Source organism: Pelophylax lessonae, assembly GCF_965119305.1.
Source record: "Pelophylax lessonae genome assembly, chromosome: 3".
NCBI classification, from domain to species: Eukaryota; Metazoa; Chordata; class Amphibia; order Anura; family Ranidae; genus Pelophylax; species Pelophylax lessonae.
The window spans coordinates 77687207-77697319 of NC_138770.1; the positions used below are offsets into that span (position 1 = coordinate 77687207).

The window sequence follows — 10113 nt, forward strand, 5'->3', positions numbered from 1 at the left end:
CCAGCTCCATCCACACCCCCCGGTTAAATCCCTCCCCCAGGTACATCCATCCACCCCAGCTCCAAACAACCCCCCCAGCTACATCCATTCACCCCAGCTCCAAACAACCCCCCCAGCTACATCCACCCCTCCCCCAGGTACATCCATCCACCCCAGCTCCATCCACACCCCCCCGGTTAAATCCCTCCCCCAGGTACATCCATCCACCCCAGCTCCAAACAAACCCCCCCCAGCTACATCCACCCCTCCCCCAGGTACATCCATCCACCCAGCTCCAAACAAACCCCCCCAGCTACATCCACCCCTCCCCCAGGTACATCCATCCACCCCAGCTCCAAACAAACCCCCCCCCAGCTACATCCACCCCTCCCCCAGGTACATCCATCCACCCCAGCTCCATACACACCCCCCCGGTTAAATCCCTCCCCCAGGTACATCCATCCACCCCAGCTCCAAACAAACCCCCTCCCCCAGGTACATCCATCCACCCCAGCTCCAAACAAACCCCCCCAGCTACATCCACCCCTCCCCCAGGTACATCCATCCACCCCAGCTCCATACACACCCCCCCCAGGTACATCCATCCACCCCAGCTCCAAACAAACCCCCCCCAGCTACATCCACCCCTCCCCCAGGTACATCCATCCACCCCAGCTCCATACACACCCCCCCGGTTAAATCCCTCCCCCAGGTACATCCATCCACCCCAGCTCCAAACAAACCCCCCCCAGCTACATCCATTCACCCCAGCTCCAAACAAACCCCCCCAGCTACATCCACCCTCCACCCCTCCCCAGGTACATCCATCCACCCCAGCTCCATACACACCCCCCGGTTAAATCCCTCCCCCAGGTACATCCATCCACCCCAGCTCCAAACAAACCCCCCCCAGCTACATCCACCCCTCCCCCAGGTACATCCATCCACCCCAGCTCCAAACAACCCCCCCCAGCTACATCCATTCACCCCAGCTCCAAACAAACCCCCCCCAGCTACATCCACCCCTCCCCCAGGTACATCCATCCACCCCAGCTCCATACACACCCCCCGGTTAAATCCCTCCCCCAGGTACATCCATCCACCCCAGCTCCAAACAAACCCCCCCAGCTACATCCACCCCTCCCCCAGGTACATCCATCCACCCCAGCTCCATACACACCCCCCCAGGTACATCCATCCACCCCAGCTCCATCCACACCCCCCGGTTAAATCCCTCCCCCAGGTACATCCATCCACCCTAGCTCCAAACAACCCCCCCAGCTACATCCATCCACCCCAGCTCCAAACAACCCCCCCCCCAGCTACATCCATTCACCCCAGCTCCAAACAAACCCCCCCCAGCTACATCCACCCCAGCTCCATACACACCCCCCCGGTTAAATCCCTCCCCCAGGTACATCCATCCACCCCAGCTCCAAACAAACCCCCCCCAGCTACATCCACCCCTCCCCCAGGTACATCCATCCACCCCAGCTCCATACACACCCCCCCAGGTACATCCATCCACCCCAGCTCCATCCACACCCCCCGGTTAAATCCCTCCCCCAGGTACATCCATCCACCCCAGCTCCAAACAACCCCCCCAGCTACATCCATTCACCCCAGCTCCAAACAACCCCCCCAGCTACATCCACCCCTCCCCCAGGTACATCCATCCACCCCAGCTCCATCCACACCCCCCCGGTTAAATCCCTCCCCCAGGTACATCCATCCACCCCAGCTCCAAACAAACCCCCCCAGCTACATCCACCCCTCCCCCAGGTACATCCATCCACCCAGCTCCAAACAAACCCCCCCAGCTACATCCACCCCTCCCCCAGGTACATCCATCCACCCCAGCTCCAAACAAACCCCCCCAGCTACATCCACCCCTCCCCCAGGTACATCCATCCACCCCAGCTCCATACACACCCCCCCGGTTAAATCCCTCCCCCAGGTACATCCATCCACCCCAGCTCCAAACAAACCCCCTCCCCCAGGTACATCCATCCACCCCAGCTCCAAACAAACCCCCCCAGCTACATCCACCCCTCCCCCAGGTACATCCATCCACCCCAGCTCCAAACAAACCCCCCCCAGCTACATCCACCCCTCCCCCAGGTACATCCATCCACCCCAGCTCCATACACACCCCCCGGTTAAATCCCTCCCCCAGGTACATCCATCCACCCCAGCTCCAAACAAACCCCCCCAGCTACATCCACCCCTCCCCCAGGTACATCCATCCACCCCAGCTCCATACACCCCCCCCCAGGTACATCCATATACCCCAGCTCCAAACAAACCCCCCCCAGCTACATCCACCCCAGCTCCATACACACCCCCCCCCGCTAACACCGCAGCAAGAGGTAGTGAGTTCCAAAAAGGACACTAACCTCTTGGAAGAAGTAAGGGACACAGGGAGATCCAGATGACAGATCGCAGAGACCTCAACTCCCGGGTCCCGCTGCACCCGCCCCCAGGTCCTGCTCGGCAGTCGGCACTTCCTGTAATCATGTGTCAGTCAGGGGAAGATAACTCCGCGGCCGCCTGACACAGACGGTAGTTAAAATGTGCAGGAGTGAATCTCGCAGACTGTGTCAGGCGGCCGCGGAGTTATCTTCCCCTGACAGGTTCCTGATTGTCTCCCACTAGAGCGATCACGGCCGGCGCAGCGGAGCTGGGAGGAGGAGGGGGAGCAGAGATGGCTGGCCACATTTTCCGGGACTTCAGCCCGGCTTCCGGGACCGCGGGACTCCCGCCAAATTGCGGGACAGTCCCGCGGAATCCGGGACGATTGGGAGGTATGTCTAAAGTGCCATTTTCAAGGCTTATATGCAAGTAATTGGCCCTAAAAAGGGTATGATGGCCCGGATACTGACCTGGGGGACATCTATCAATGCAACATTTTTTTTAAAACTATCGTTTTTGGAGGAGCATTTTTAGGATTTTATTGATGCTTAAAGTGAAACAATCAAAAGTGAAAAATTCCTTCAAATATAGTGCCTGGGGGGCCCATTTAGTCTGCCTGGTAAGGGGCGCATCTGTACCATGTATAGAACCTGCTGCAGCAAAACTGACATTTTATAAAGAAAAAAATGACTTTTAAATTTACTCGTGGTTGCAAGCCATTGCCGGCAAAACAAAAATAAATGGTGTGGGGTCCCCCCCATGCATACCAGACTTGTATCCCCCACCCCCAAACCATGCCAAGCCACATGCCCTCAACAAAAAGACATGAGCCAGCTTTTACAATTCCTATATTAAGAAAATAAATAAAAACTATGTCCCTTATTGTGTATCCATTGTCAGTCATGTCTCCATCCACCGCTAGACCCGTAAAATAAAAAAGCGCTCTGTTAGTGAGGAAGGTTGACCACCGAATACATGCTCCATTGGGTGACAGTTCTTAAATATGTAGCACCCTTGTCCTAAACAGGGCTGCTAATAAATTTAGCTGTGCTAGGTGGTAGCTAGCCTGTCTAATTTGTAGTCTTTGTGATCATTGGATTTTCCTCCTAGGCCTGGTTTAGCTGTGGTTTCTCCCTTTTCTCAGTAGGTGGCACTGTTACCTTTGGCAGTAGTGTGATGAATTACAGTGAGTCTAGGTTATGAATATGTATGCTTCTCTCAGCCAATCATACTGGTAGCTTAGCATGCTGGGAGAAGGTATGTATTTGGAGGAAGTCAGGTGATCCTTGTCCTCTCCACCCATAGTCTAGGTGGGTGTGTGAGGAACAGCTGCTGCTGGGTAGGCCTGAAGCCTGAGGCCTAGCTCAGGGCTCTGTATGGGAGAACCTGCACATTACCTGGAAGCATGAAGGAAAGGATGGAGACCTGAGATGAAGTAGCAGAGGTGAATCTGCCATGATCCGGGGAACCATGGAGAGCCTGGAAAGCATCAAGATGGAATCATCCAGAAAGTTCCTGCACCTTCCGTGAGTTGAATACTGTTGCTATAGGAGACAGCTCATGCTACAAAGTACAGATTGCTGGTTCCAGCTTGAAGGCTCTTTTTCTGCACTGCTGTCTACATTTTGTCTAAGGAGTCTGCCAATCTGCTGTACTTGTTCAAGGGCGTCCTGTGTCCTATCCCTCTCTCCCACATTTTTTCTGTTGTGAGAAATAAACTTGTTCAAGCATAAAAGTGACCGGCGCCCATCTTTCTATTTTGTACACCACCCACCATGCCTAGTAACCTGCACCCTGAGGAGGAATGTCGGCCCTCCCTGTCTCTGGGGGTCAAAGCCAGGCCTGGAGGTTGGGGGGGCGCTACAAATAGGTAAGGGACGGGCCCACCTGGTGACATCACCGACCCAGTTTGCACCGGTCGGTGATGCCACATGGGGGTGCGGCCACCAGGTGAAGTCACCAGGTGGCTTCGCCCCTTACTGATTTAGGAACTGTCAGGTGGAAGAGCATTCGGCAGTCATCCTTCCTTACAGACGCATTTTTTTTTTTTCTTTTATTGGGTCCGGCAGGGCGGGGGGGCATCATGATTGATGATGGATTTACATTGAGAAGCATTGTTTTTTAAATAAGGTAAGTGGCAAAAATTGGCTAGTTTTTTTATTTTTTCACACTTTTGTGGTGGGGGGATCTGGGGGCCCCCTTGTTAAAGGGGGCTTCCAGATTCCAATAAGCCCCCTGCCCACAGACCCCCACAACCACAGCCCAGGGTTGTCGGGAAGAGGTCCTTGTAACCATCAACATGGGGACAAGGTGCAGGGTGCTTTGGGGTGTGGGGGGGGGGGGTGGGCAGAGCTCCTCCTGCCTCAAAATACCCCCCATGTTGAGGGCATGTGGCCTGGTACAGTTTAGGAGGGGGGGACCACTTGCTTGTCCCCCCCTCCCCTTCCTGGCCTGCAAGGCTGCATGCTCGAATAAGGGTCTAGTATAAATTTTAGGGGGGACCCTATGCCGTCTTTTTTAAATTCTGTGTGGGGTTCCCCTTAAAATCGGTTCTGCACCCATAGGGCCAGGTATCGATTGGGGGGGATTCCACACCGTTTTTCCCCAATTTTTTTTTTTTTTTTTTATGCCAGCAATTATTTTTTTTACATTCAGCTTTAAGCAGGGAAGCCCGCTGACAGCTGATGACTCATTCGACATTAAGGACTCAGCGACCAGCTTCCTGACCCCGCTTCTTAAAAACCTATTGACTGCACCGAATGCACAGAAAATTAACAGGCGATGTTTGGGCCGAACCCATGCTCGGCCTGAACCACTCGCCCATCCCTAATAATAATGTGATAACATCCTCCAACTTTGGAACTTTAAACAGAAAGTGATAATGAGGGAGGAGTCAGTAACCCAATGATGGTGGTCTATAAAAGACAGTTCACATTGTTTCCTCACTCTCTGATTAAGGTCCATGAATAAAGAAATAAACTGGTAGGAAATCAGAGGACCCATTTACTAGTTACCTTGAGGGGGGAATTGTAAGATCCTCAGAGACAAAGCTGCCTGATGTGGGCAGAGTCCTGGTTTAGGGGAACCAATCTGCTCATGTCTAGTAATAATCTTTTTATCTCTATTTTAGTACATGGACGGGAGATGAGGAAAACCTCAGAGGATTGTCTCACTTTGTCTCCAGACTGTAAAGTAGAAGATGAGGACATCACACAGTATAGTCCAGGAGAAAACCTGGCTACCTCAAATGTCCATCCGGCACCACACAGTGTAAATGGACCAACGTATTACTCTTATTTTGAGGAGCCTCATACCAGGGAGAAGCCATATCCCTGTCCTGAGTGCGGGAAATGTTTTTCACAAAAGTCTGATCTTTTCAAACATCAGAGGACTCACACAGGAGAGAAGCCGTATTCCTGTTCTGATTGCGGAAAATGTTTTGGACGAAAATCAGAACTTGTCGATCATCAGAGGTGTCACACAGGGGAGAAGCCATATCCCTGTTCTGAGTGTGGGAAGTGCTTCCGTGTTCACTCCACACTTAGGGTGCATAAAAGATCTCACACAGATGAGAAGCCACATTCCTGTCCTGAGTGCGGGAAATGTTTTTTACGAAAGTCTGATCTTTTCAGACATCAGAGGACTCACACGGGAGAGAAGCCGTATTCCTGCTCTGAGTGCGGAAAATGTTTTGGACGAAAATCAGAACTTGTCGAACATCAGAGGTGTCACACAGGGGAGAAGCCATATCCCTGTTCTGAGTGTGGGAAGTGCTTCCGTGTTCATTCCACACTTAGGGTGCATAAAAGATCTCACACAGCTGAGAAGCCACATTCCTGTCCTAAATGCGGGAAATGTTTTTCACAGAAGTCCAATCTTAAAATACATCAGAGATTGCACATGGTGGAGTGAGCCAAGCCATTTTCCTGACCTGTGTGCGGGAAATGTTTTTCAGATAAGTCCAGACTTAATATTCATCAGAGATTGCACACAGGTTAGAAACTGAATTCCTGTCCTAAGTGTGGGAAAGGTTTTGTACAAAAATCAGAACTTGTCACACATCTTATTTGTCAAACAGGGGATAAGCCATACTTCTGTTACAAGTGCAGGAAATGTTTTCTATGAAAAACAGTACTTGTCAGACATCAAAGGACTCACATGGGGGAAAAAAAGGATTTCTGTCCTGAGTACAGGAAAAGATTCTATGTAAAATCAGAGCTTCGCACGCATCAGAGATCTTACATGCAGGAGAAGCCGCATTCCTGTCTTGAGTGAGAGGAATGTTCCTAACTGAAGTGCTGTCTTCCTGTACATCAGGGATCCCACACAACCCCCAAGGTGTATTAGTGCCTTGAGTGCGGGAAATGTCTTCTATATGAAGGTTGCTGGACATCACAGCTCTCATGTGGGGAAGAAGCACACCCTAATATACACCTCAGATATACTCCATGGCTGATCTTCATCATGTAAGAAACACTTCATAAGGAGATCAGAGATAACCAGAGACATGGATGAAGTGTTGTCCCGTGTTGGCCATTGATAGCAGGAGAAAAATACAAATTGAGTCATTACCTTTCATTGGCTGAGTACATTTTGTGGTGTAAGCTTTTGCAACTATTTGAGGGTCTATTAAGAAAAAAAAATAGTTAAACAAATGTGATCACCATTTACCCAGCTGTGATGGGTTTTGGCCATATTTTATTTCTTATGAACATTGACTCATCTAGGGGCCATAATGACACTTATTGTCCTTCATCAGGTATGGCTTCATACTAATACCTGAGATCATACCTTTATGAGTGTAACGGATCAACCAGCACCTCAACCTGGTACCTCCGTTGACGGATGCTCCTAGTGCTTCCCGAGGGCTCCAAGCACTCCACCAGACACCATAACCGCCTCAGACCCCACGAACCGCCGCAGCTTGGTTAGGGTCTCGCCGTCTCCTACCCACCCTGGACCTATGACAAGGCTCCAGGTTCCCGTGGGTGAACCTCTCCCCAGAGAGTGCAGCAGAACAAGCTCTTACACAAGCTCTTACAAGAGCTTAGTGATTATCCAAGGGAGTATGGAGGACATAGCAATCCCTTGCAGCCGATTCCCCCAATGAGAAACAGGACTCTAGATTGTGGGTGAACTATCTCTACTTTATTAAACAAAAACCAGACTTGTATACAGTTTTTCCCCCACAAAGTTACCGCCCAGGTGGACCTTATTGAGAACAGGCCCTGACATTCACAATCCAATGAAACAGAGTTTTACACTCCCATACAGTGTACACAAAAGTATACAATGTGGGAAAATCCCCCCTCCCCCTTAGCATCCAATCCACATGCATCCCATAATAAGTTTCTCTTAAGGCAGACAGACAGAACAATGTGAGGTCATTAACACTTAACAATGAGACAGGGGCAATCCACATTCCCTCCCAATACACAAACAATAGGGAGAACCTTCGAATAAACTGTTGGTGCAAAACACCTGTCCCCTGCGCTCTGAGTGGTGCAATCCTCTATCCAGCTGGGCTATAAACTTGCAGATGTCGAAAACTATAGACACGGCAACTCTGGAATGCTTCAGCCTTGCAGCCCCTTCACAAGACCAGGGAGGTCTGGAAACTCTAAAACAACAGACAAACACAAGGGCGCACCGGCCTAGTGCATTATCCTTTGAGCAGGTTTATTAAAAGAAGTAGATTAAAAATACTCACAAACGAGTTCTTAATAAAAACACATCAAACAAAGTATAAAATCCTCAGCAGCGTGGTCAGGATCCGATCTTCCCGAGGCTGGTCTTCTAAGCTGACTTAGGTGTAATAAGTTAATTAGCATGTTAATTGGGATTAGCCATGAGTCAGCTGTACCTCGTTATCTAACTATTGTGTGATGTTTTGGGTAAATATTCATGTAGTGACTGACATACTTCTTAAGTGTATAAAAGTCTGTTTCTTGTTTAATAAAGGAGTTAATTCACCCTCAATCTAGAGTCCTGTCTCTTATTGGGGGAATATGCTACAAGGGATTGCAATGGTCTTCCATACTCCCTAGATAATCACTAAGCTCTTGTAAGAGCTTGTGTAAGAGCTTGTTCTGCTGCACTCTCTGGGGAAAGAGAGCTTCGCCCACGGGAACCTGGAGCCTTGTCGTAGGTCCAGGGTGGGTAGGAGACGGTGAAGTGGCAAAGATGGCTGCTTGTACAAAATGGCTGCAAAGTATTAATCTCTTGTCTCTGTCTTGATTTCTTTCATGTTTCATGCAACTTTTAAAAGCTAAAATATATCTGATAAGCTAAGATATTCTGCAACAATGGAAATTCCCAATCTCTCAGAATACGAACCCTGTCTGGATATCTTGACCACAGGACACAATTATATCTTCTACAAAAGTCCCTTGGAAAGTACCTGATGAAAATTTCAGGCTTCGCAATATAGACTTTTAATATTAAACTTACTAAAACATTCTGCTAATTTCGATTGGACAATAATATATTAATATAACCTACTTTTCATACGTCATATTGTATATTTAAACTCAAACACGGAAGAATAAAATCCAGATCACTTTGATTCAACCATTTTGAGTCTTGTCTAATCTCTATGTAGCTACATATTTCTGATTTGGTATCACTGACTAACAGGTAACAGGTATTTGTACAAGAAAGGAAAAGATTCCACTACATCTTGGCGAGCTTGAGCCCAGGAGAGGTAGACGTCATTTGCAATGGAGTGAGACACCTGGACTGCGCTGGGAACACTGAAAAAAAAAAAACGGCCAGGTAAGCCCATTGTCTGCTTACAATGTTTTTTCAGTCTTCTCAATGACGTCTAGGTAACTTTATTTTTGACGTAATACCCTCTTAAAAGCACCTAAACTCTTAGTCGGTGTATATATTGTTGCTACTAAAATTTGTTGCGAAAGGTGGGATTGGGTCAACCCTCACCGCTGTGGATGTCTTGGACACGCAGAAACGTGACCCACGATGTGTTTTGGTAAGCAGTCTCATTTCAGGGTGTCCATTTGAGATGCAGCAAGCATTACAACCATGTAACTAATTAACCTGTCATTCTATATACTCCTGAGGTTTTCTGCCTCTATGCTCTAGTGCAGTGGTCCTCAACTTCGGTCCTCAGGGCCCACTAACAGGCCAGATTTTAAGTATTACCTTGGGGAGATGCAGACTAGAGCACTGCAATCATTGAGCAGCAAATTATATCACCTGGAATGTATTTCAGTTATCTTGCAAACCTGGCCTGTTAGTGGGCCCTGAGGACCAGGGTTGAGGACCAAGGCTCTAGTGTATATATATATATATACATACTGTATAAATATATGTGGTAATAGTTTGGTTCTAAGTGAGAAATTATCTGCCATAGTAATTGTTTAATCCATAAAAATAAATATCAGAAACGAGTCATATGTTCCAACAAGTGATATTCCCCAAATTAATAGTGATCACCAATAAGTTCATAAAATAGTCCCAATACGATGAATATATACATGAAAGTAGAAAAAGCAATAAAAAAATGTAGTCCCTGCGACTGTGTGTCGCTAAATGTGAAAATCGCACTGTAGTAAGTTCCAATGAGTGGATGTTGTTCTCTATGGCGACTTGTAAATCGAATTCTAGTAAACAGGGCTGCTTACCAAATGTAGTTGGTCTTCCAAGTGAATGGACAGACCTTGGCTCACTTTAAAAAAGAAGATGATGGCAGGATCCAATCAC

General features: G+C 48.6%; 1 protein-coding gene across 1 annotated transcript in view; it reads left to right on the plus strand.

Moving 5' to 3' along the window:
* LOC309550364 (gastrula zinc finger protein XlCGF66.1-like) overlaps positions 1 to 6303 on the plus strand; it is a gene marked incomplete at its 3' end in the record, with an annotated part of 31435 nt that extends 25132 nt beyond the window's left edge. Inside the window, exon 6 of the mRNA XM_082250760.1 lies at positions 5661 to 6303. Coding sequence (XP_082106886.1) covers positions 5661 to 6303 — 643 coding nt within the window. The remainder of the gene's footprint in view (positions 1 to 5660) is intronic.
* Positions 6304 to 10113: the final 3810 nt, after the last annotated feature.